Source organism: Lemur catta, chromosome 5 (assembly GCF_020740605.2).
Source record: "Lemur catta isolate mLemCat1 chromosome 5, mLemCat1.pri, whole genome shotgun sequence".
In the NCBI taxonomy this organism is placed as follows: domain Eukaryota; kingdom Metazoa; phylum Chordata; class Mammalia; order Primates; family Lemuridae; genus Lemur; species Lemur catta.
The window spans coordinates 6,579,297-6,606,372 of NC_059132.1; the positions used below are offsets into that span (position 1 = coordinate 6,579,297).

Below are 27,076 nucleotides of genomic sequence, written 5' to 3' on the forward strand. Positions count from 1 at the left end.
GCTGTCCAGATAATTTCTTTGTATTTTTAGTAGAGACGGGGTCTCACTCTTGCTCAGGCTGGTCTCGAACTCCTGACCTTGAGCGATCCTCCCGCCTCGGCCTCCCAGAGTGCTGGGATTACAGGCGTGAGCCACCGCGCCCAGCCCACAATTATTTATTTAGAGCCTACTTGTTAAATTTTGTGCTGGGCCTTGGAATGACAATGATGAATGAATGTTCTCCCTGCCCTTAAGGATATCAGTCTTCAGGAATATGAACATTTTAGGGAATGAGAAAACAAGGTAAATTATTTATTCAAATTATATTTGCCTTTTTAAACTCCTTTCAGATATTAATAAATTATATTTGAGTGTTCTAGGCATTATGCACTTAATTTCATCACCTCATTTAATTTTCTCGTGGTTCTTTGACGGTTCAAGATACCAAATTCAGGCCGGGTGCAATGGCTCACACCTGTAATCCTAGCACTCTGGGAGGCTGAGGTGGGTGGATTGCTCGAGGTCAGGAGTTTGAGACCAGCCTGAGCAAGAGTGAGACCCCCGTCTCTACTAAAAATAGAAAGAAATTATCTGGCCAAACTAAAATATATATAGGAAAAAAAAAAATTAGCCGGGCATGGTGGCACATGCCTGTAGTCCCAGCTACTCGGGAGGCTGAGGCAGAAGGATTGTTTGAGCCTAGAAGTTTGAGGTTGCTGTGAGCTAGGCTGATGCCACAGCACTTACTCTAGCTCGGGCAACAGAGCGAGACTCTGTCTCAAAAAAAAAATAAATAAATAAAAGCTATCAAATTCAATATACGGATCATTGTCCTGTGTTAGTTCCTGTGTTAGTTGAGTGATCACTATAAAGGTTGATCCTTGAGTGTCTTGCTTCAGGAAATTGATGGGTGGCAGGTTTAAAGGAGCACTGATTTAAAATGCAAAGATGCATAGTCCATCAGCATAAGATTGTCTTGTACTCATATTTGAGCAAAACCACAACTGCTTCTTTATTATGTTCTATAAACTCTCCAAGCCTGTCCTGCTTCAGGGCCTTTGTCACTTGCAATTTCCTCTGTCAGGAACATTTTCCTCTTAGATATCCATGTGGCTTCTCTCTCACTTCTTTTAGCTTTCTGTTAAGAGGCCTTCAAATTACCTACGATGTGTATGTTCTGTAAACATCTCAGGATCACTAGTTCTAAAAATGAACTCATCATTTCCTCCTTTATTCCTTCTATGGTTTGAATGTGCCCTTCAAAGTTCACGTGTTGGAAACTTGGTCCCTAGTTCAACAGTGCTGGGAGGTGGTGCCCAGTAAGAGGTGATTGGGTCATGAGAGCTTATGAATGGATTGATGTCATTATCATGAGAGTGGATTAGTTATCACTAGAGTGGCTTTGTTATAAAAGTGAATTTGGCCCCTTCTTTTGTTTGCTTTCTTTCCTGTGCTGTCTTGCCCTTCTGCCCTTTGCTATGTGAAGATGGAATTTGAAGGCCTCACCAGCTGTGGGCCTCTCAATCTTGGACTTCCCAGCCTCCAGAGCTCTAAGAAATAACAACTCCTATCCCTTTTTTCCCCACCTTTGTAAATGGCACTGTCCTAAAGTTAGTCACTCTAGTCAGAGACCTCAGAGCTCACACCTGCTGCTGCTTCTCACCACACACCTCTAATCAGTCCCTTTCTCTGTATCCTTATTGCTTTTGCTGTAAATCAAACCATCATTTTTAACCTGCACTATTACAGTAATCTCTGGCTTGCTCTCTCGCTCTTTCTCTCTCCCTCCAGGATTATATATACTGCTCCAATTCTTCTACCTTCCTATCGGAGTAAACTCTCTAATACCAGTTCAATCATATCACTCCTTTGGCTAAAATTTTTCCCTTCCTTAGGTAAAGGATCCAAATTCCTTGATATGGCCTAAAAGGTTATTTAGGATTTGGCTTTTGTCTGTCTTTCTAACCATATCCTTTTTGTACCTTACTTCATTTGCTCTTTATATTTTAGCCATACCAAATTGCTGCAGTTCTTTGAACATATCAAGCTAGTATATGCCCTGGTATATATATTTCCACTGCTTTGACTTCTAGAATCATAATAATAGCTACAATATGTTGAGTGCTTATTGTCCACTGCACTAAATACTTACCACTATGTTCTCAAATAAACCTTACAACTGCCATATGAAAAAAGTGATGTTATTTCCAATTTACAGATGAGGAAACTCAAGCTTAGAGACTTTTTGGAGCAACATACACAAAGTCATATGTCTACTAGTGATGGAGCCAGGATTTGAATCCAGATTTCTTGGACTTTCAAGCCCATGTTTATAACCACTGCTCTGCTCTTCACTGCTGCTGTAACTATTGTTCCTCTTCCCCATCCTATTGGATACCTTCATGTTTTGAGTCATCATCTCTGATGTCTTCATTACTATACCAGTTGGAATTGACCATTCCCTCCTCTTTGTTCCCCTCGTCTGTATATAACTATCTTTTATAGCATCTGAATACTTCATTGCTTTTGTTTATCTGTCTTCTCTTAATGAGCAGGAATCTTGTCTTAATTTTTTTTTGTGTTCCCAGTATGTAGTAGAATGTTGGCACATAGTCTGGCTTAATAAATATTGAGTCAATGTATGTGTAATGCTTAACGTGCTCAGGTTACTTCTTTAGCCTAAGACAATTATAATGGATTTTATATTATTTTTGTGAAGTGGAAAGTAAAAGAACATGAGGTCCTTAGGCAAACTGACCTTAATAATAGTACTATTAATAATAATAACTAATATTTGTTGAGCAATTAACAGCAATTAAGTACTGTTCTGCAATTTTAGATGTATTATCTTAATCACCCAATAATCTGTGATGTAGCTACTGCTATTCTTATTTTACAATTGAGGAAAATGAAGTGAAGCGAGATCAAACAAGTTAGCTAAGATCACACTGTGAGTGGTGGGCTCATATTCTAAGAGTCCTTGCTTTTAGTCATTATACTCTCTTCCTTATTGGTATTAATTGGAGTTTTACGAGTGTTTGCTCTTTTTAACTTATTAAAATTGAGTATTTCTTTGTACTGTTCAATGCTTATTTTCTATTTAGGATAATGGGCAAGAGTCAGGACTTCTTTCTAACCTCAGCCTTACACATTTATTATGATTGGAAAAATATAGAATAATTTTTCTTCCTTCAACATTAAGATATCCTTGGCCTTAATTGCCAGGTGCTTCATTCCTTGTGACTTTTCTAATGAGTGTTTTGAGGAGTCATCTTTTCTAAAAACCTATTGTGGGCAGAGCACGGTGGCTCACGCCTGTAATCCTAGCACTCTGGGAGGCCCAGGCGGGGGCGGATGGCTTGAGCTCAAGAGTTCAAGACCAGCCTGAGCAAGAGCGAGACCCCATCTCTACTAAAAATAGAAAGAAATTAGTTGGACAACTAAAAATATACAGAAAAACTAGCCAGGCATGGTGGTGCATGCCTGTAGTCCCAGCTACTCGGGAGGCTGAGGCAGAAGGATCCCTTGAGCCCAGGAGTTTGAGGTTGCTGTGATCTAGGCTGACACCACGGCATTCTATCCCAGACAACAAAGTGCAACTCTGTCAAAAACAAAAACAAAAACAACCTATTGTGGCACAGATGTTTTTGTTTTTGTTGTATGTGTATAGTTAGAGATAATGTAGGTGAAATTGTCAGAAATGACTAAATGAAAGCATGATTTGTCTGTCCCTTTAAGAACACTGGCAGATTAGTTAGTGGGCATGATAATCTATTATATTTAATTTAAATTTCAAAGTTCTCTCTGACATTACTATTGTTAAACTGTGACCTTAGGACAGCTGTAGATTTTCTGCTTAGTCACTGGTTAATTTGTTTGGAAGATTCACTTCATATAGTTTGGTGTAGTGAAAAGGATGTAAACTTTGGAGCCTGCAACACATGGCTTCAGATCCCTTCGTGGTTATGTGATCATGGGCAAGTCACTTAGCTTTTCCAAGTAAAATGAAAATCAGTTAATCTACTTTGTGAAGTAATTAAGATAGTTGAATGGAGTAATATATGGAAAAGCTTGATACATATGAGGAATTTAATTAATTTATTTATTTTTGAGACAGAGTCTCACCCTGTTGCCCAGGCTAAAGTGGTAGCTCACTGCAACCTCAAACTCCTGGGCTCAAGCAATCCTCCTGCTTCAGCCTCTGCAGTAGGTGGGGCTACAGGCACATGCCACCATGGCCAGTTAATTTTTGTATTTTTTTGTAGAGAGGGGGTCTCACTGTTGCTCAGACTGGTCTTGAACTCCTGACCTCAAGTGATCCTCCAGACTCAGACTTGTGCAGTGCTAGGATTACAGGTGTGAGCCACCACACCCAGCTAAGGCATTTTATTAATGGTAGCCTATTACTTTTTAAAAAGGAAGTTAATTAATGGTAGATAATATTTTTTCAAAAGACCTTTCTTTCTCCAATCTTTAATTAGAGACTTTAAAAGATCGTAGAAGGCTGGGTGTGGTGGCTCATGTCTGTAATACTAGCACTTTGGGAGGCCTACGTGGGAGGATCACTTGAGGCCAGGGATTTGAGAGCAGCCTGGGCAACATAACAAGACCCTGTCTCTACAAAAAATTTAAAAAATTAGCTGGGCATGGTGGATGCCAGTATTCCCAGGTACTTGGGAGGCTGAGGTGGGAGGATCTGCTGAGCCCAGGAGTTTGAGGTTGCTGTGAGCTATGATTGTGCCACTGCACTCTAGCCTGGGTCACAGAGTGAGGCCCCATCTCTTAAAAAGAAAAAAAAAGATTAATAGATTCTATATTAAAACAATAGTTTAGAGATGACGTTTTTGTGGCTGAGCAAAATGGAGTTACTTTTCTTCAGCTTTATCTTGGAATTAGGAAATGCATGGTGGTTTTCTCCTGTGCTATGTGAAGCTAACCAATTTCAGATACCCAGGATACTATTAATGTATTTATTTATTTATTTAGCACCTGAGATATCAGCTTCATCATTTATGGTTTTTTGAGAAGAGAGGATTGTGGGTCTCAAATTGGGAATACAAGCTTTTATATTAATGATACAGCCTTTTTATTCTAGCATTTCAAGTTATTGTTGATTATATTAGGCCTGTTTGTGTCAGTAAAATTCATTCCTAAATTTGTCATTCTTTGGTCCTGAATTGCAACTGTATTACTTTCTTCCTTTTTGTGGATCTTGGGGCATGTTTGTGGTGGATACTACTGTTGTGTGTTTTGCAAAAAGGAATTGTTACATCCTTCAGTAATGAAGTCTTGGAACACTGGCCCATCCTTTTGGGTGTTCTGAATAGAGATCAGTAGTAAGGCACCAGCATTCTAAAATTCGTGTAAGTGCTGATCCTGATTTAAAGTAGAGGTCTTACTTTGGATGGGGGAAGGTAAGACATGTTGGCCTATCCAAATTGTGAATAAGAAAGAAAAAGAGAACTAGCAAGTACATTTTAAAAACTGTGTATTTTGTATGTTTAAAATGTTTATTTACCTTCCCATTTTGGGTGATCAAATTTGAATTTCTTAAGGGAGCTTCATTTTTGATTTGTGAGGAGAGGTAGTATGAAATAAAGGTTTAGTCTTTCCTTTAACTTCCTCACAATTATAATCAGTGGGAGTAATGATTGTTCTTACAAGCTACCAGAAGTAAAATTTGTGGCTACTAATATTTGAGTCCTTAACTCAAAAATTTATTTAATATGTTAAAAATAAAAGTTTCATAATCCATTTGTCTATTAAAAGGGCTCTAAGGAAAACAATGCTTTTTTTTTTGAGACAGAGTCTTGCTCTGTTGCCCAGGCTAAAGTGCCGTGGCGTCAGCCTAGCTCACAGCAACCTCAAAGTCCTGGGCTTTAGCAATCCTTCTGCCTCAGCCTCCCGAGTAGCTGGGACTACAGCAATGTGCCACCATGCCCGGCTAATTTTTTTCTATATATTTTTAGCTGTCCAGATCATTTCTTTCTATTTTTAGTAGAGACAGGGTCTCGCTCTTGCTCAGGCTGGTCTAAAATTCCTGACCTTGAGCGATCCTCCTGCCTTGGCCTCCCAGAGTGCTAGGATTACGGCGTGAGCCACCGTGCTCGGCCAAAACAATGCATTTTTAAAAAATAAAATTTATTTCGACTGTCTTTGTTTCTCAGGTGAACAACGCATTTTTTATTTATATTTGAGAGCTTACATGGTATTCTAGAGAATATATAAACAAACATATAATAAAATGTTTATGAGAGAATGTTCTTTATTACCAACTTACTTTCTCTGTTAGCTAACAATACTATTTCTAGAAATATAGCCCGAGAGAAGATAACAATTGGTTATTAGTGTAATGTGAGATTTTATTATTTTACTATTGTAGTATAAGACTTAAAGCATATTTGCGTTATTGAAGGTTTTAATTTATGGTACTGCTTGCTTGATAGAAATTGTTTTCAAGTGGAAGTGAGTTTTAGTTAAATCATAGACGGGTTAATAAATGATTTTTCTAACTAGACTGCCCAGAGTGACTGACTAACCCAGATATTTTAGGTGATAATAGCTGAGTCTGTAGTTATTCTCCTTTGGTAACTGTTGCCATCTGGTGGTTCATTTCTGAAATGTCAAAATGGGATAAAATGCTTGTTCTCGTTTTCCCCAGTCCTCCTTTTTGTTCAATTGAATCTAAAAGCCACGCTCTTATTTTTTTTTTTTAAAAGAAGGGAAGGGAGAAAAAAACTTTCGAGGAGGAAAACACAGTTTTTTGCCTTTAGTATTTCAAGGAGAGATTACTCACAAAGGGAAAAACAGGTAGTTTTTGGTGGGCCATATTCCTGCCTGCTCGTATTCCTCCGTCTTTTATTCTTGTACCTAATTAGAGGTAGAAAAAAAATTCTGTAAGGTTGGAATAAACTTTCTTGCCATTGGCAAAAATAGTACTACTATAGGTATATGTAGTTATTTGCTGCTGAATGTAGCTCTTGGATAGAGATGAGCTATGTAACGGTATTACTAGGCAGTAATGAAATTACTGTGATGTTTTAGCTATATGTAAGAAATTATGAGGCTTTTGTATTCATTTTCATGATGAAGACTAATTTCTTTAGACATACCATTATTTTGGGCTTATCCATTATATTTAGATGCTTTTTGCACTATATCACCAAGCCTTTTATATTAAATGTACAGGATTGGCCATATTTAATATATTAATATCAGTATCTCCATGTAGCTATAAATGGTTTCCATCTTGGCTGGCCAGATACATTTTGAGATAATGCTATTGCAATCTGAATTGCAAGAGTAAGTTTCAGCAGGTTTATTGTGTAAGATATTTATGAATTGCCAAAAGCAATCCCTCAAAGGTTCCCAAAGCAATAGGCATAACTGGATATTTTGTCCTTTTATTAATTCCACATTGAGACAGGCTTACTTTTAAAATTTTAGAGAGGGAGGCCGGGCGCGGTGGCTCACGCCTGTAATCCTAGCACTCTGGGAGGCCAAGGCGGGTTGATCGCTCGAGGTCAGGAGTTCGAGACCAGCCTGAGCAAGAGCGAGACCCCGTCTCTACTAAAAATAGAAAGAAATTATCTGGCCAACTAAAAATATATATAGAAAAAATTACCCGGGCATGGTGGCGCATGCCTGTAGTCCCAACTACTGGGGAGGCTGAGGCAATAGGATCGCTTAAGCCCAGGAGTTTGAGGTTGCTGTGAGCTAGGCTGAGGCCACGGCACTCACTCTAGCCGGGAAACAGAGGGAGACTCTGTCTCAAAAAAAAAAAAAAAATTTTTTTAGAGAGGGAAATAGTAGAATTGAAGTGCCTTTTGGAACATCTAATTGACACAGATGTATTCAAATCATTCTGTTTATGGTTTTGTATAACTATAACTCATTCTGAGGTTTTTCCCTCCAGTATTGGGATTGTTTGAAATTTGATCATGTGGGTCAGATCTTAAATATAAAATGCCTAAAACTACACTTAAAAGTTTGAATAAGTGTTGATAAAAATGTATAATGCTAGATTCTCTTATGATTCTACTTAAAATGTATAGAAAATAGATACTGTGGACAGGACAAAAGAAATATAATTATACAGAATCATATTCTAAAAATTATATTTATATAGTGTTTTATTTCAAAATGCTTTTTCCTCTGTTACCTCATTTCATCATTTCACTAGTCCTATAAGGTAGGTGGGGCAGATCTTGTCTTTGTTGATTGAAGAAGAAATTGAATGTCAGAAAGATTAATTGATATGTCTGAAGTTACAAACAGTGCCTAATAGAACTAGTACTTGAACTTCATTCTCCTGATTTCTACTGCAATATTCTTTTCATTATGTCTTGTGGCCTGATTGAAACTTGAATTTTCATGCACTTGAAAACATAGTAGAATTAAACTCAGTTAAGTTGTTTTATGTATTATATTTTTCAAAGAGAAGTTATAAGCCCTCTGAAGCAAGGGACACATCACCATTTTGTATTTTTCTTCTGAACTTGATTCTTCCCAAGCACTTAGGAATGTGTTGTCTTATATATGTGATACTAACATCATCTATACTGAGGAGGGCATTGCTACTGGTTCTTTCTCTTCCTAATGGTGGTGACTAGGTAGGCAATGTACAATCTGCCACCTTTTACATGGTCTTACTCAAATCTATCCCCAGTTGTTCTTTCCAGCCTAATGCTGTAGTTATATTCTAGGTACATATATCTTTTAAAAAATTGAGATATAGTTCACATACCATAAAATTTACCATTTTTAAAGTCTATATTTAAGTAGTTTTTAGAATATTCACAAGGTTATGCAGCAATCACCACTAATTCCAGAACATTTTCATCATTCCAAAAGGAAACTTAAGACCCATTGGCAGTCACTCTCAGTTTTCCCTCCTCCACTCCCTAGGCAACCACTAATCTACTGTCTGTCTCAATAAATTTGCCTATGCTGGACATTTCTTATAAATGGAATCATATAATATACAATCTTTTATGTCTGCCTTCTTTCACTAAACATAATGTTTTCAAGGTTTCATCTACGTTATATCATGCATCAGTTCTTATTCCTTTTGATGCCTGAATCATATTCCATTGTGTGGATAATACCACATTTTGTTTATCTATTCGTCCACTGATGAACATTTGGGTTGTTTCCACTTTTTGGCTATTACAAATAGTGCAGCTACAAACATTTGTGTATAAGTTTTTATATGAACTTATATGTTTTCAATTCTCCTCTTGGGTATAAATCTAAGAGTGGAATTACTGAGTCATGTGGTAATTCTATGTTTAACTTTTGAAGAACTGCCAAGCTTTTTTTCTACAGTGGCTACACCATTTATATTTCCACCAGCAATACATGAAGAACCTTACATTTTTTGGGAGTGAACCATTTGTCACTTCCTAAGTGCATCATCAAGCCCATTTTCCATTTCATTTCCTTTCGCTATCAGAAATACACTTCCACTTCTGCCCACCTCCATCCCTGTGAGCAACTTTTGTATCCTTCAAGCCTAGTTCAAATGCTGCTGCTTATGCAAAATCTTCATAGATTACTGAGGCTAGAAGTGATTTCTCCCTCATGAATGCATGTAGTTGTACCATTTATTTCTCTTTCAGGTCTTTTATAATAGTTGTTGGAGTTTTTCTTATCTCTTCTACCACATTTTTGTATTTTCTTGGTGCTTTGTGTATAATAGGCCTTTGGTAAATTTTGAAGTAATGAATGGGAGAGAACTGGAAATCCTTAACTTGGATTTTTAAAATGTTATATGAGACATAACAATATTTGTAAAATAAAAATGTTAACTTCTGAATACCATCTTTAATTAAACAATTCTGGGATTTTCTCACTAGAATGATGGTTTTATCCATATTCCCAACTGGCAGGTATGTATATCTGCAAATATCTCATAATTTCCTGGCCATGCAACTAACTCTTTGTTGTCCAAGCAGTTACATTTCAAGGTCATTTGGCAACTGGTTGCCTACATTATCTATTGGCATGGATCTAGAATGGCATGATGTTAAAGAGGCTGTGTTCAATATTGTACATGGCTCAGTGCTATTAGATCTGAAGTCAAAGATTCATTTTGTACAATTACAGTACATCAATAGAGAATAACATGTATCTAAGTCATTTTAACTCTACTATCTTTATTAGGGTATCTTTATTTGGTGTCCATCGTGAAAACTTATGACCAACTGGCCAGATATGTCAAATAATGTAGTCCAGATACTGTGGTCCTTTGTTTGTAAATATGTGAGGTAGTATATCCTAGTGATTATAAGAGCATTGACTCTGTAGCTTTATTGCCTGGATTTGAAACCTTATTTTGCCATCTATTAGCTGTGTGACCTTGGAGAAGTACTTATTCTTTCTGTTCCTTTTTTTAAAAAAATCTGTGTGCAAATATGTTAACTTCCCTGGCTATACATATTTACATATTATAGGCAAATACAGGTATATAAATATGTACTCATGAGTATATACACTAGTATTCATGTGTTCATATTTATATACATATACATATATACTTTTAGCAAAATAAGGATACTGCTTTGAATCTTGTAGATTTTACTTAATTTTATGAATATTTTCTCGTGCCATTAAATATACTTCAAAAACATTGTTTTTAATGACTACAATGTAGTCTATCACATAAATGTACAAAATGCATTTACCAAATTCTCTATTGTAGTTATATTTTCTCATTTTTGGAATTTTAACTAATGCTACAGTGAACATCCTTGCACATTAATTTTTGTCTGGCTCTCAGATAATTTTTTAAGGATAGTTTTTTAAAATGAAATTGCTGGGTCAAAGGGCATAAGCGTTTAAAAGTCTTTTGATACACATTCCCAAATTACTTCCCAAAAAGCTTGTGCATATTTTATTCGTTATGAAAATTCATTTCAAACTGATTTTATTTGAAATCAGAGGGTTACATGTTTATTTTTATAAATTGATTTTTGCCTATACTAGTCATTCATTTCAATAAGTATATATTGAATGCCTACTATGTGCCAGGTATTCTTAGGCCCAAAGGATAGAACAATGAACATATAGGTACGGTTTCTAAACTCAGGTAGCTTTCCTGTCTGTAGGATTCCCAATATTTGAAAGTGAGTTAAATCTTATTTTATTTTAGAGTCAGAATTGAATAAAGTATTTAGAAAAGAGGAAAACTGTGCCTTAATGACCTATCTGTGCTATCAAGGTTTTTTTTTTAACTATCTAGTCCTATATACATCTTCCTATGAGTTATTTTCATGTACTTGTTTCATTAAAAAGTAAATACTGCTTTTCATGCTCTGTGCTAGGCACAGAAGATATAATGCTCTCCAGGAAACTTTAATCTAGTGTGTCTGGGTTATACCTGTAGTCATGTCTGAAGAAAAGCAGATAGTTGGAATGCCCCCTCAAAGTTTCTTCCCATATCCCTTTACTTCTACAGTAATTTATCTGGTTATATTTAAATTCCAAATAAGAAGCTGTATTATCTTAAATTGTAGTTATTTTAATCGTATTGATAACAGTTTCATGGATATTGATATTGCATCTTTAATTCATAACAGGTTGAATCATTTATTTTGGACCAAGAAGATCTGGATAACCCAGTGCTTAAAACAACATCAGAGATATTCTTATCAAGTACTGCAGAAGGAGCAGACTTACGCACTGTGGATCCAGAGACACAGGCACGACTAGAAGCATTGCTAGAAGCAGCAGGTACTTTATTTTTTGTTCATTCTTCTTCATCTCTTTAAAAGTCTAGATCTCTTTACAAAGTTACACAAAATTGTCCCCAAATTATATAACATTATACAAAATTTGAAATTTCTGTAAATTTTATTTTACTTTTTATTTCCTAAAGAAAATGTTCACATTTTAGATTTCTGGGCTCATTGCTAACATTTTTAAGGTATTAAGATAATCAGCTGGTTATTAAGGAAAACTTACCTGTTACCAATTATATTATAAAATAAAAATATGGGAGATGAGTTAATCAATTTATGGCTTCTTTATCTTAACTGATTTGAGGAACTGCATGTTGATTACTTATTCACTTGAATCTATGTTTAACTTCATTATAAATAACTTTTTTACTTATTATACATTTATATAAAAATTGAACACAAACTTGAACTAAAATATATCAAGCTATGTCAACTACATGTTCTGCAGTAGCACAAAAGAAAAATCTGTGATAGGCCAGGCGCGGTGGCTCACGCCTGTAATCCTAGGACTTCTGGGAGGCCGAGGTGGGCAGATGGTTTGAGCTCAGGAGTTTGAGACCAGCCTGAACAAGAGCCAGACCCCGTCTCTACTAAAAATAGAAAGAAATTAGCCGGACAACTAAAAATATATAGAAAAAATTAGCCGGGTATGGTGGCGCATGCCTGTAGTCCCAGCTACTCAGGAGGCTGAGGCAGGAGGATCACTTGAGCCCAGGAGTTTGAGGTTGCTGTGAGCTAGACTAACATGGCACTCTAGCCGGGGCAGCAGAGTGAGACTCTGTCTCAAAAAAAAAAAAAAAAAAGAAAAGAAAAATCTGTGAGAAGCATGCTTTCTCAAAATAATAATACTTATTATTTTATGTTGTACAACCTACTTGCTATTTACTATACAAAGTTTACATTACAGTATAGTAAAAGCCTTTTATCTCTCTTAAGAAGGAAGTGAATCTTTCTAATCTCTGTATATGGCCTTTGAGATATGTTCCCTTTGTATAACATTCCCTTTGTATAACATTCCCTTTATTTGTTTAAGATAAATATATGTCCACATTATATACACATAAAGAGTTAATACAGATGAATAATTTATAGCTTATTTTTAAAAAGTGTCTAGAAACTTGTTAGAGTGCCATATTTTTACGTTATTCTATATTAAAGCTATTAAAATGCAGAAAATTAAAAATAATTTTTTTTTTTTTTTTTAAAGACAGTCTCACTCTGTTGCCCCAGCTAGAGTGCTGTGGCATCAGCCTATCTCACAGCAACTTCAAACTCCTGGACTCAAGCAGTCCTTCTGCCTCAGCCTCCCAAGTAGCTGGGACTACAGGCATGCACCACCATGCCTGGCTCATTTTTTTTTTCTTCTATGTATATTTTTAGTTGTCCAGCTAATTTCTTTCTATTTTTAGTAGAGACGGGGTCTCGCTGTTGCTCAGGCCGGTCTCGAACTCCTGAGCTCAAGCAATCCTCCCGCCTCGGCCTACCAGAGTGCTAGGATTACAAGCATGAGCCACTGTACCCGGCCCAAAATAAAGTTTTTAAAAATATAGAAAATTTCATTCAGTTTCTGAGTACTTTAATAAACTATTAAAAATAGATATTCAGAAAAATCACAGTAGCGTTTTAACATACAGTCATGCGTTGCTTAATGACAACGATAGGTTCTGAGGAATGCATCATTAGGTGATTTCATTGTTATATGAACATCAGTATATGCTTACACAAACCTGGCTATATAATATAGCCTATTGTTCCTAGGCTGCAAACCTATAAGCCATGTTGCTATACTGAATACTGTAGGCAATTGTAACACAATGTTAAGTATTTGTTTACCTAAATATATCTAAACATAGAAAAGATACAGTAAAAATGTGATATAAAAGATAAAAAGTAGTATACCTGTTAGGGCACTTACCATGAGTGGAGCTTGCAGGACTGGAAGTTGCTCAACTGGAGGAGTGAGTGAGTGAGTGGTGAAGGCCTAGGGTATTATGGGACACTACTGTAGACTTTATATACACTGTATACTTAGGCTACACTAAGTTTATAAAAAATATTTTTCTTTCTTCAGTAGTAGGTTAACCTTAGCTTACTATAATATTTTTAGTTTATCAACTTTTAAACTTTGTTTTAACTTTTTATATCTTTTGTAATAACACTTAGCTTTGAAACACAAATGTATTGCACAACTATACAAAAATATTTTCTTTATATTCTTATTCAATAAACTTTTTTCTATTTTTTTTTAATTTTTTTACTTTTTTGTTAAATGAAACTTGTTAAACTTTTGTGTTAATAAACTCAAACACACACATTAGCCTAGGTCCAAACAGAGTCAGGATAATCAATATCACTATCTTCTACCTCCATGTCTTGTCCCGCTGGAAGGTTTTTCAGTGGTAATAATACATGGAACTGTCATATCCTATGATAACAATGCCTTCTTCTAGAATACCTCCTGAATGACCTGTCTGAGGCTGTTTTACAGTTAACTTTTTTTTATAAGTAGAAGGAATATACTCTAAAATAATATTAAGTATAGTATAGTAAATACATAAACCAATAACGTCATTTATTATCGTTATCAAGTAGTGCATACTGTACTAGCACATATATACTGTTTGTGCTAGAATTTTATATGACTGGCAGCGCAGTAGGTTTGCTTACACCAGCATCACTACAAACACATGAATAATGCATTGTGCTATGATGTTATGATGGCTAGGACGTCACTAGGTGATAGGAATTTTTCAGTTCCATTATAATCTTATGAGACCACTGTCATATATGCAGTTTGACTGAAACATAGTTATGGGGCTCATGAAGTTATGGGGTTCATATTGAAGGAAAAAAACAGTGTTACATTTCACCAAATAATGACTAGGGGGAAGGTAAGAGATGAAGGAAATTCAGCATTTTTGTATTTTTCTTGGAAAGACACAGATACTGTGTTAGGGATGTGTTTACTTGCTGTCATCTTGTAACTCCTTTTTGCATAGGTACAATTTGTAGCAGATTGACTTTTAGTCCATCTAATGTGGACTAAAATTGATAGAAACTTAGATTGAACAAAATAAAGTATGACTATGAATTACATCTTTTGGAATTGATTGAAACTTAAAATTAGATTGAACAAAATAAAGTATAAAGATGAATTACATTGGGTGTCCCTCCCTTCTAGTCTAGATTTCTTGTGAATTTCTAAGTTGTGATTTATACATGTACTATATGACATCAGAAATGGCAGTATCATGCTACCTTCTAATCTTTTTTCTATGCTTTGGAACCTTACATTTGTTTTTCTTAGAACAGAGAGAAATGTGGAGAAGAGGTGTTACACTTCTCCTGGTCTTCTCTAGACTAATTTCTTTTACTTCCTAAGGACATATTTGATTATTGGTGGTAGTACATCTGTATTCCTGTTTAGGCTTGAACTTCATTCGTATTGTGAGTACTACTCCATGACCCCTGATTAAGGGCTTTAAACTCATTTCTTTTTCTTCTGGACACTTTATGATTCTCATTTAGGACTGGCTCTTTTCTGGCACATTAAGCATTTTCCCTCTCTTTTCTCTTTTGGTTCTTAGTAAATCTGGTCTAAGTAGCAAGATACCTTAGAATCACTTATTTTTATACGTATATTATTAGAAAATAAACCTTGAAAGTAATGACTTTCTGTCTTCAAGGAGGTATCAGAAAACTATTGAATTTTTTTTTTTTTTTTTTAAATACAGTGTCTTGCTCTGTTGCCCAGGCTGGAGTGCAATGGTGTGATCATAGCTAATTTTTCTATGTTTTGTAGAGACAGGATCTCACTGTGTTGCTCAGGCTGGTCTCAAACTCCTAGCCTCAAGCAATCCTCCTGCCTTGGCCTCCCGAAGTATTGGGATTACAGGTGTGAGCCATCATGCCAGGCCAGAAACTATTGAATTTTAAATTTTTGTGTATTTTGACAATTTAAACTCTAGACATTGTTGAATATAATATTGTGTCCAAAGAAATTGTCAGATGTAACTTAAAGTAATGTGCCCTTTTCTAAGATCAGTGCAAGTTAATTGTTTAATGAATACTTTTTTTGTGCTTTAGTATTTTCACTTGCTTTTTAGACATTGTGTTAAGTCTATAACATTTTAGAGGAATTTTTAGACTTAAGTTTATGTTTTTAATTATGAGATTGTAGTAGACATTGCTAGCCCTTCTTAAGGAAGATGGAATTCTTGATGCTATTTTAATTCAAACAAAATGAAGTTGAAAATATTTTTTTCTTTAAGATTCTTTGAAATTCTTAGAGAAAATTAAGAATCAAAGCCATATCAAGAAGGACTTTAGGCCGGGCACAGTGGCTCACACCTGTAATCCTAGCATTCTGGGGGGCTGAGGCAGAGGATTGCTTGAGCTCAGGAGCTCAAGACCAGCCTGAGCAAGAGCAAGACCCCATCTCTCCTAAAAATAGAAAAAGTAGCCTGATGTCGTGGTGCTCTACTGTAGTCCCACCTACTCCAGAGGCTGAGGCAGGAGGATCACTTGAGCCCAGGAGTTTGAGGTTTCAGTGAGCTATGATGATGCTACTGTACTCCACCCGTGGCAGCAGAGCGAGACTCTCAAAAAGAAAAGAGACTTTAAAAATTATTTTCTAGATTATAAATATGATACATACGAAATAGCTAAAGCAATGTGAATTGTATTAAGTAGATAATAAAGCCTTCCCATTGTCTTTCAATGTTTACATATACTTTGATATATGGTGGTGATATACATCTATGTATATATTTGAACATACATAAGTTTTTAAAAATGAAATAGAATCATGCTATACAAAACGTATTATAACTTTTTTTTTTTTCTTAATTTATTGTGGGCATACTTCCATGACAGTTTATGTTGATCTTTCTTTTTATTAAAGGGTAAGAATATTCTATTGCTTGGATGCACCATAATTAATTTTACCAATTCCTTCTTCAGGAATATTTAGCTTATCCCTAATTTTTCAATAGCACAAATTATACAATTGTTTATATCCTTATATATCTGTAACTATTCTTACTCGTGCAACTATCTCTATAGGACAGATTTTTAGAAAGTGGTATCACTGGGCCAAAGGGTATTTGTATTTAAAACCTTGATTGCTTTTGTCAAATTAGTGCCCCAAGTTTGTATCTGTATATATTTCGATCAACAGTTTTTGAGAGGGCCTCATACCTCAATAACTTTTTTGGTCAATTTTATAGATGAAAAATAGTATCTTACTGCTTTAGTTTGCATTCATTTTATATTATTAGTAAACTGTGTGGTAGCTCATTATAAATGATGATATAAATTTGTTGGATGTTGTATATATGATTTTTTAATTTTTATTGTATTTATAAGTATGAACTTATTTTAATTTAAAATGTTGCCCTAGAAGTTTGTTCTAAGTGGGTATTTGACCAAAGAAAGAAACTATTGGATTGTTTGTTATAGAATTATAGAATATCCCCTTCATTACTGCTGAAAATAATATATGTAGGCAGATATCCTGTACTAGAAATCATATGGTATGACTGTGTACTGGAAAGAAGTCTCAATGGTTTCATACAATAAGCATTATATTAAGTTACATTTGGAGTTAGGTAGAGGACAAATTAATATTTTGTGCATTGTAAAGATAGACTAAAACATGGGTGGTTATGCCATGGACTTTCGACATAGTGACAGAATTGAAATTATCAATCTTATCTTCTGGCTGCCTTATCTATGGATACTGTGCCATTTCTTTCCCCTAAATAATAGTGTTTAGAAATGTAATTACAATTTGCACTTTTATACTTTTTCTTGCCCTGCACTACCTGATTGATTGATGCACACTGAAGGAATTGGCAAATTGTCAACTGCTGATGGTAAAGCTTTTGCAGATCCTGAGGTACTCCGGAGACTGACATCCTCAGTTAGTTGTGCACTGGATGAAGCTGCTGCTGCACTGACACGGATGAAAGCAGAAAATGGCCACAATGCAGGACAGGTGGACACGTATGTATTTCATGACTTCAGCTGTGTATTAGACATTTTCTTGTAGATTTGGGGCAGTAGCCAGTTTTTGTTAAATATATCTTTTGGAAGAGCTTATAAACTTTAGCCAAATGAATGTCAGAATATATATTTTAAGTGGAAATATAAATGTATATGTATTATATAGGTATAAAAATGGATATTTTTATTCTTACATTCAACTGTTATTCATTGAGCATTCTTGTGAAATGTACTATACTAGAGTCTATGAGAAATCCAAACTGAATAACACCTGTTTTCCACTTTGAAGGAAGATAATTCTAAAGGTTATAGTAGCAAACTCTAAACTGACTGCTTGAGTAGTAATAAATGAAATGAGTTATCAATACAATAAGCTAATTGCTTACTACTCAAATATGGTCCATGGGCTAGCAGTATCAGCATCACCTCAGAGCTTGTTAGAAATGTAGAATCTCAAGCCCTACCTCAGATCTAATGAATTAGAATCTGCATTTTAACAAGAAATGTGAGTGATTTGTATGCACATTAAAGTTTGAGAGTCATTGATCTAGTTAGTCATTCTGCAGTAAAATTGTTTTCTTAAGATTTTCACCTTCACTATTACCAAATACATTTTTAAGTTATAGGATTATACCCCAAAATGTCCTTGGGAACCATTATACTAGTAGAGTTTAAAAACTGGTCTATTTAATGCTTTGTTACAGTATGTTAGAAGATTTTGGAAGATAAAAATGACAGCTATTTTCAAATTCATTTACTGGCTTTCTGGCTTGGTTGATATACATGAATAATTAGAGTTCCAAACAAGATGCTCAGCATTTAAGATGTTCATACAATTTATTTTTCTCTTACTATATTAACATTTTTCTGTGTATGACTAACTCTTTATATTTAATGTAATTTATTATAGGGCCCTGTGTGTTTCTGTATGAGGTAATTATTGAATGGTTTTGTTTTCAGTCGCAGTCTGGCAGAAGCTTGTTCAGATGGGGATGTCAATGCTGTTCGTAAATTGCTAGATGAAGGCAGAAGTGTAAATGAACATACAGAAGAAGGAGAAAGCCTGCTGTGTTTGGCTTGTTCCGCAGGGTATTATGAATTAGCGCAAGTAAGCAGAAATACTCTTCATTGATTAAAATCGTGCAAGGGTTTGATATTTTATTTATTTTTATCACTTATAAAAGAAATTATAATTAGAGGCCAGGGTCTTCTCCTCCCCTCCTTCCCTTTTTGGCAGTAGGTAAAATAGAAACAGATGAACAATTTGTTTTGTTGCCTGTACATACAACTAACATTGGTCTGTTTTTCTGCTACTTACTCAAAACTAATCCTGATGAATAAGAAACAAATAGAAATAATAATCATATTTTAAACTTGTTTTTCGAAGTAATACACAATTGTAATGGAAAGTAGTTGTTATTTTCATTCCATTCAGATTACTCCAATTGTTTTAATTTTTTTACTTCTATGTTAGAGCAGTATTGGGAATTAGTCCTATATTTATCAGTTTCTGTCTTATGAGAATAGTTCTGCTATCTTGCTAGATAACCTCAAGCACAATACAAATTACTTGACAAGAGCAGTCACATTTTATAATTGAATTGCTAATGTGACTACCTACTTTATTTAAAGAGTAATAACGAGGCCAGGTGGGGTGGTTCATGCCTGTAATCTCAGCACTTTGGGGAGGCCAAGGCGGGAGGATCACTTGAGGCTAGGAGTTTGAGACCAGCCTGGGCAACATAGTAAGACCTTGTCTCTACAAAAATAAAAACAATTAGCTGGGCATGGTGGCACACCCCTATGGTCCCAGCTACTTGGGAGGCTGAAGCAGGAGAATCACTGAGGCAGGAGTTTGAGGCTGCAGTGAGCTATGATCATGCCACTGTACTCTAGCCTGGGTGACAGAGCATGACCCTGTCTCTTAAAAAAAAAAGTAATGGTATTGTAAAATGTTACATACAACCTGGCATTTTGAGTAGTGAAGACCTGTATATTTTCCTAAAAGGTGATTCTATTGATTTTTCCTCACCCTTCCCTGTTCTAAAAGAATATCTTCATAGATTCAGTATATTCTCTAGAAATACTATTAATAGTATGAATTAACAATTTCTCTGTGTATATATATGTTTTAAAGGTATTGCTTGCTATGCATGCTAATGTTGAAGATCGAGGGAATAAAGGAGACATAACTCCCTTGATGGCAGCTTCCAGTGGAGGTTACTTAGACATTGTGAAATTATTACTTCTTCATGATGCAGATGTCAACTCCCAGTCTGCAACAGGTATGTAGAGAGTGATACATTAATTGGGGGAAAATTGACACAGTTCATTGTAACCTGAAAGAGAAAAAAAATTGATTCCTGGGGAAAACCAGTATAAACTTACAGAAAAATCTTAACTCTTGTGTAGGATCTCTGAGTAAAATACATATTAATTTGATATCTTCATAAGTCTTTAAAACAAACTTAGATTCTGTTTGGTCAAGATTGACAGTTTTTATAGTATGTGTATATATTTATACATACACACACACACAATGGGATTTATTCAGACTTAAAAAAGAGGACATCTTGCCCTTTGGTACAAGATGGATGGACCTAGAGGACATTATGCTAAGTGAAATCAGCCAGACACAGAAAAGTATTGCATGATCTCACTTATATGTGGAATCTTCAGGGGAAAAAAAGGTCGAATAGAGATAGAGAATAAAACATTGGTTACCAGGGTTGGGGGAGGAAATGGGGACATGTAGGATACAAAGTAGCAAATATGTAGGATGAACAAGCTGAAAAATCTAATGTATAGCATGAGGACTATAGTTACTAATAGTGTATTATATTCAGGATTTTTGCTAAATGGGTAAATCACAGCTGCTTTTGCCATGGGGTGGGGGGGGGGAGAATTGGGTAACTGTGAGATAATGAGTGTGTGAATTTATTCCACTATAGTAACAATTTTACTATATTTATAACATCATGTTGTGTACCTTAAATATACACAACAAAATTTTATTTTTTAAAAAAAGATTGATAGTTTTTCTGCTGGGGACAATTTTCTTTTTTGGGACAATGATATATATAACAATGTGTAAAGAGGCAAAATTATGAGCTATATCTCCTATGATTCTTTATCTCACTTAAATGTAACTCCCTTGACTTTAGATGATAGATAAACCTGAGAGTGTTTAGGTTTTTCATGTTGAGTGTGCTGAATGCATTTTCTAATGAGATATTCTTATGTAGCATAAAAGCTACCCTAGTAAGGATTACTCTTTTAGTAATCCTCAGTAAGTATTTACTTATGCTTCACAGTATAAATATGGAGATAGGAGCAGCTTTGGTCATATGTCTTGAGTTATAGATTTGGTAGTGAGTTTCTTTGGATTTAATTTATGTGCTAGCGAGGCAACCACATCGTTAAAAAAAATTTAAATAATGACAGCACATCAGTTTTCCATACCATTAGATAAATATTTAAATGTAACCTAGTTTTTTTTTTTTTTGAGACAGAGTGTCACTTTGTTGCCCTGGCTAGAGTGAGTGCCATGGTGTCAGCCTAGCTCACAGCAACCTCAAACTCCTGGGCTCAAGTGATCCTACTGCCTCAGCCTCCCGAGTAGCTGGGGCTACAGGCATGCGCCACCATGCCCGGCTGATTTTTTCTATATATATTTTTAGTTGTCCAGATAATTTTTATTTCTATTTTTAGTAGAGACGGGGTCTCACTCAGGCTGGTCTCAAACTCCTGACCTTGAGTGATTCACCCACCTCGGCCTCCCAGAGGGCTAGGATTACAGGTGTGAGCCACCGCGCCCGACCCTCCCTACCCCCTTAATAAATAAAACTCCACAAAACAAAGTCAGGAAATAAGTTGCAGACCAAGGGATAATGACCTTTTAAATAAATGTTTCTTTTGGAGGAGTTATGCTGAGGGGGATATTGTAAATGTAGGTTAAAGATATGTGTCAGGAAGAAAATGTGCCTAAAACAATGAATTGTCTTATGAAAAAATCTGTATAAAGGAGAGGTAAAAGAAAATTAAGAAGTGAATATACTTAGAAAGAAAATGTTAAGTGTTTCCAAGTTGTACAGTATTGAAAGAAAAAGGAGTAATTTCGAAGGATAATTCATTAGAATACTTTTGATTACAAAAATGTTGAAAGTGATGTTTCAAGATGACTCTTAATGTAATATGATAAGCTGAGGAAGTATGAAAAGAGGGAAAATGACCTGTTTATGATAAACTCTTCCCAGTCTCTGGAGGTCTAGTGGCAAGGAAAATAAAAAATAAAAGATTAAAAAGCCCCTCAAAAAAACAAAAAAGTAGAAAAAATATGTAATAATACATTGACGGTCACACTAGAAGAAAAAATTTTTCCTTGGGGCCATGGTGTTTTGTTATGAAAATAAAATAAAAACTTTGAAAAATAGTTCATGTGGCTTCCAAGGTAGAGATGTGTATGTGAATGACATAAGCTTCACAAGGCCCTGGGCTCAAAACTAATGTCAGTTAAATACAACTCACATGGCAGTTAATGTGATAAACCCTTCCCAGAATATATTTTTGTTCTTCAGCAAGTATTTAACATATTAAGGAAATTATAAAAGTTTCATACATAGTATTATTGGACATCTGTATAGTATTGAAGAGTAATACGAACTCATTTAAAGCTTGTCACATATTTTTTAAATATTTGATTTAATTTGACCAAAATGTATTTGTTTATTTTTATTTCCTGTTCTGTGATTGTCCAGTTGGAGATATATTAAGTGTAATCTCTGTCTTCAAGTAGATTGCCATTTAGTCAAAGAGAAAATACTGAGTAACGTGTGAAACAATAGTTATTCAACAGAATATTAAGTACTTAAGTGCTATGGCAATACTGCAAATGACTAAAAAGCCATTACTGCTATTGCTATTGCTGCTGCTACTACAGCTACCACCCACCAAGCTAGCCCTGCTGTTTCCCTATTTTTTTCTGTTTTTATATGAAATTTAAGAATAGAATGAGCACTAGTCTTAGAAAGGAGAACCACTCTGCCTGTCATTTCTTTCGACTGAGCAGCTTTGTGCATACTATAGTTGGAACTCTTGAAAGTGGCTCCTTGTATTAATTAAATATAGGAAATATCTCTGACATTTACATAAAAGAAAGCAATCTATTTTAGAGAGTGGTGGTGAACGACCGGAATTATTTGTTGGGTCCGGAGCTGAGAGAGAGACACACAAACCCTCAGGCGAAACAAGATGCTATTTATTTGAACATCTGGGTACAGATGGGTGGAGGCTGAAAAGAGTGTCCACACAGGGAAGGGGAGAGCCTTGGGTTTTATAGAGAATTTTTCCGGGGGAGTAGAGTAACTGGGCCAGAATAGCCACTGTAATGAATTCTTTTTTTTTTTTTTTTTTTTTTTTTGAGACAGTGTCTCACTTTGTTACCCGGGCTAGAGTGAGTGCCGTGGCATCAGCCTAGCTCACAGCAACCTCAAACTCCTGGGCTTAAGCGATCCTACTGCCTCAGCCTCCCGAGTAGCTGGGACTACAGGCATGAACCACCATGCCCGGCTAATTTTTTTGTATATATATTTTTTTTAGTTGGCCAGATAATTTCTTTCTATTTTTAGTAGAGACGGGGTCTCACTCTTGCTCAGGCTGGTCTCGAACTCCTGACCTCGAGCGATCCACCCGCCTCGGCCTCCCAGAGCTAGGATTACAGGCGTGAGCCACCGCGCCCGGCCTGTAATGAATTCTTATCAAACAGCTAATTCCTAGGACCCCTGCACATCCTGCCACTCCAGCATAGGTCCTTATCAAGAAGGATAAGGAATGCAAATTCCCCTCTTGCATTCCATTGCTTTATCTCCCTACGGGTCTGGCAAAGGCTATGTGCCTAGTATTTACTGAATTTTTTGTCTGGTTATAAAAGTAACATATGCTTATTATAACATTTGAGAAATGTAGAGAAGTAGAAAAAAATAAAGGATTACTTTCCCATAATGTCTGTGGCACAGAAGTTACCACTATTACTATGTTAATTTAGTTCCTGCCAGTATTTTTGATGTATAAAGTTACATAGTTGAAATCACACCCTGTGTGCAATTTTGTGTGACTTCATTTTTTCTATTTTATTAACTATTTTTTACAAACGATTTTTTAAAGGTTGCATAATATTTCATTGCACTGCTATACTACAATTTTTTTTGGGGGGGAAGGCGTTCATTGGTTGCTGAGCCACAGCAAAATATTTAAAATTAGGATGATAAAATCGGCCGGCATGATAGCTCATGCCTGTAATCCTAGCACTCTGGGAGGCCAAGGCGTGTGGATCCTTTGAGACCAGGAGTTCAAGACCAACCTGAGCAAGAATGAGATCCTGTCTCTACTAAAAAAAATAGAAAAAAATTAGCTGGACAACTAAAAATATATATATAAAAAATTAGCTGGGCATGGTGGCTCGTGCCTATAGTTCCAGCTACTCCGGAGGCTGAGGCAGGAGGATGCTTGAGCCCAGGAGTTTAGGTTGCAGTGAGCTAGGCTGATGCCACGGCACTCTAGCCCGGGCAATAGACAGAGTGAGACTCTGTCTCAAAAAAAGAAAAAAGATGATAAAATCCAAACTTGCTTCTCGTTAATAGCATTATGCTATGTACATATTCATTTACTCATATTTTATTGAGAAATACTCAATAAAGAGGTTGCTGCTATCAAGGAAGTATTTTATTTTCTTTGAGGATTCTTGGGGATCATCAAATTCAGTGGGCTTTAAAGTTTTCTGCCAAAGAACCTTAACTTTGAACAAAATAAAAATAGTATGTTGAAACACAGATATAATAGTACACAGACAAAAGGGGAGTTGATCTAAAGTAGGGATAAATTGAGGCGGGGGCTTAGATTCCTGGTCCCTAGGCCTCCCTTATCTCCTTCTGTGGTCCCTGAGTAACTTCTTTGGGAGATTCTGAAGTTCTTTGGAGCGGAGTTTGAAAACCACCAGATTGTTCTGGTACCTTTATTTTTTTTTTTTTATTTTTTATTTATTTTTTTTTTTGAGACAGAGTCTCACTTTGTTGCCCGGGCTAGAGTGAGTGCCGTGGCATCAGCCTAGCTCACAGCAACCTCAGACTCCTGGGCTTAAGCGATCCTACTGCCTCAGCCTCCCGAGTAGCTGGGACTACAGGCATGAGCCACCATGCCCGGCTAATTTTTTTTGTATATATATTTTTAGTTGGCCAGATAATTTCTTTCTATTTTTAGTAGAGACGGGGTCTCACTCTTGCTCAGGCTGGTCTCGAACTCCTGACCTCGAGCGATCCACCCGCCTCGGCCTCCCAGAGCTAGGATTACAGGCGTGAGCCACCGCGCCCGGCCTGGTACCTTTATTTTTGAAAAGCAGGTGAACATTTTGAGAGAAGCAGGAGCTTGCCTGAGATCAAGCCTCCCTTTTGTTTTAAGCTAAAGTAGGTACACTATGTAGAAGGAAGGGATTGTTATATACCTTACAGTAAGTGTAGACTACTTGATGGACTCCTCACTATACTCTCCATATGGCCATTTCAAACACCACTCAAACCACCTACCTTTCCCCACTTCCACTGATTGCTATAACTCATACTTCATTGGGAAAATAGAAATTTTTGGAAGGAAATTGTTTTATCTTTCCACCAGTAAGTTCTTAGTCAAGTTCATTTTTTAGTTAGTTAATTAATTTTATTAACAATTGTATCTACTGTCTGCATGTTGGACTTGGGGAGCTTGTTAAAAGTATAAGTTCCCAGGAGTCTTCCTTCTGTACTCCAAAGCAGTAGTCAGTGTAGGAAGACATCAGGGCTGAAACCCATAGCTCTGCACTACAACTCCATGAGGATATGCTCACCATTCTAGTCACCTGCTTTTACTTAATTGATTACTTAAATGATACCAGATATCTTTCTCTGCCTACGGGAATCCTACTCACCCTGAGGCTCAGTCCAAATGCAGCTCCAGTTTTATTGAGATATAATTCATATGCCATAAAATTCTCATTTTAAGTGTACAATAATTTTTAGTAAGGAATCATCAATACTATCTAATTCTAGAACATTTTCATCACCACAAAAAGATCCTTGTGCCCATCTGTAGTCACCTCAGTCAAGACAACTACTAGTCTAATTTTTGTGTCTACAGATTTGCCTTTTCTGGACATTTTATATTGTCCAGACATTTATAATATGTAATCTTTTGTATTGTCCTTTTTTTTTTTTTTTGGTTTGCTAATACAGTCAGGGTCAGGTCCAGGCTATAGTGTAGTGGTGTGATCATAGCTCACTGCAGCCTCAAACTCCTAAGTTCAAGAGATCCTCCTGCCTCAACCTCCTGAGTAGCTAGGACTACAGACATGCACCACCACACCCAGCTAATTTTTAAATTTTTTGTGGAGATGGGGTCTCACTATGTTGCCAGGCTGGTCTTCAACTCTTAGCCTTGAGATCTATCTGCCTCAACCTCACAAAGTGCTAGGATTACAGGTGTGAGCTACTATGGCCGGCCTGTATTGGGCTTTTAAGAAAATCTTCTGATTATTAAGAAAATTAAAATGATGCTTCTAACCAATGACAAAAAAACTTGAGATTTTGTAGTGGTTCATGTAAGGGAATTGAAGAGGTATAACTAAAGCGATACCATAATCATAATTGTTGTGTCATAATTTTATATTTCTTTTCATTCTTTATTAGGAAATACTGCATTAACTTATGCCTGTGCTGGAGGATTTGTTGACATTGTGAAAGTGCTACTTAATGAAGGTGCAAATATAGAAGATCATAATGAAAATGGACATACCCCCTTAATGGAAGCAGCTAGTGCAGGTCATGTGGAAGTTGCAAGAGTTCTTCTAGATCATGGTGCAGGCATCAATACTCATTCTAACGAATTCAAAGAAAGTGCTCTTACACTTGCATGCTACAAAGGTACTTTATATATGCATGAACACTTATAATTTTTCATAATAACTGAATATTTGAGTTAATTTTGTATTGCTTATGTTTTTCCTATGCTACAGAATTATCTAGTTTATAAGAGATTATATAGTAAAGTCATTTTATTAATAGCCTTTATTTCCTATAATATAGTTTTTCAGTCTATGTTTATTATTTAATTCAGATTTATTCAGTTATCTATGAAGTAAATCAAACCACTTAGCACAGATTTAAAGGGTTTCCATTATTTAATAATTTCTATTTTATATGATTTTTTCCAATGCTTATTTGAAAATACATACCCAAATAATAATAATATGAACTTGATATAAGAAACCTGAAAAACTCAGAATAGCACAAAGAAATACAAAAATGCCATGTAATGCTACCATCTAA

The 27,076-nt window shown here is 35.8% G+C and overlaps 1 protein-coding gene across 17 annotated transcripts in view; it reads left to right on the top strand.

Moving 5' to 3' along the window:
* Positions 1 to 27,076, top strand: part of LOC123637857 (ankyrin repeat and KH domain-containing protein 1) — a 133,165-nt gene that overhangs the window by 16,115 nt on the left and 89,974 nt on the right. For 16 of the 17 annotated variants that reach the window (XM_045550962.1, XM_045550965.1, XM_045550968.1 and 13 more), the window contains exons 2-6: positions 11,559 to 11,712; positions 17,570 to 17,726; positions 18,687 to 18,834; positions 19,864 to 20,011; positions 26,438 to 26,671. In XM_045550962.1, the coding sequence (XP_045406918.1) occupies positions 11,559 to 11,712; positions 17,570 to 17,726; positions 18,687 to 18,834; positions 19,864 to 20,011; positions 26,438 to 26,671 (841 nt within the window). The remainder of the gene's footprint in view (positions 1 to 11,558; positions 11,713 to 17,569; positions 17,727 to 18,686; positions 18,835 to 19,863; positions 20,012 to 26,437; positions 26,672 to 27,076) is intronic. The other variant, XM_045550963.1, reaches the window with a different exon arrangement.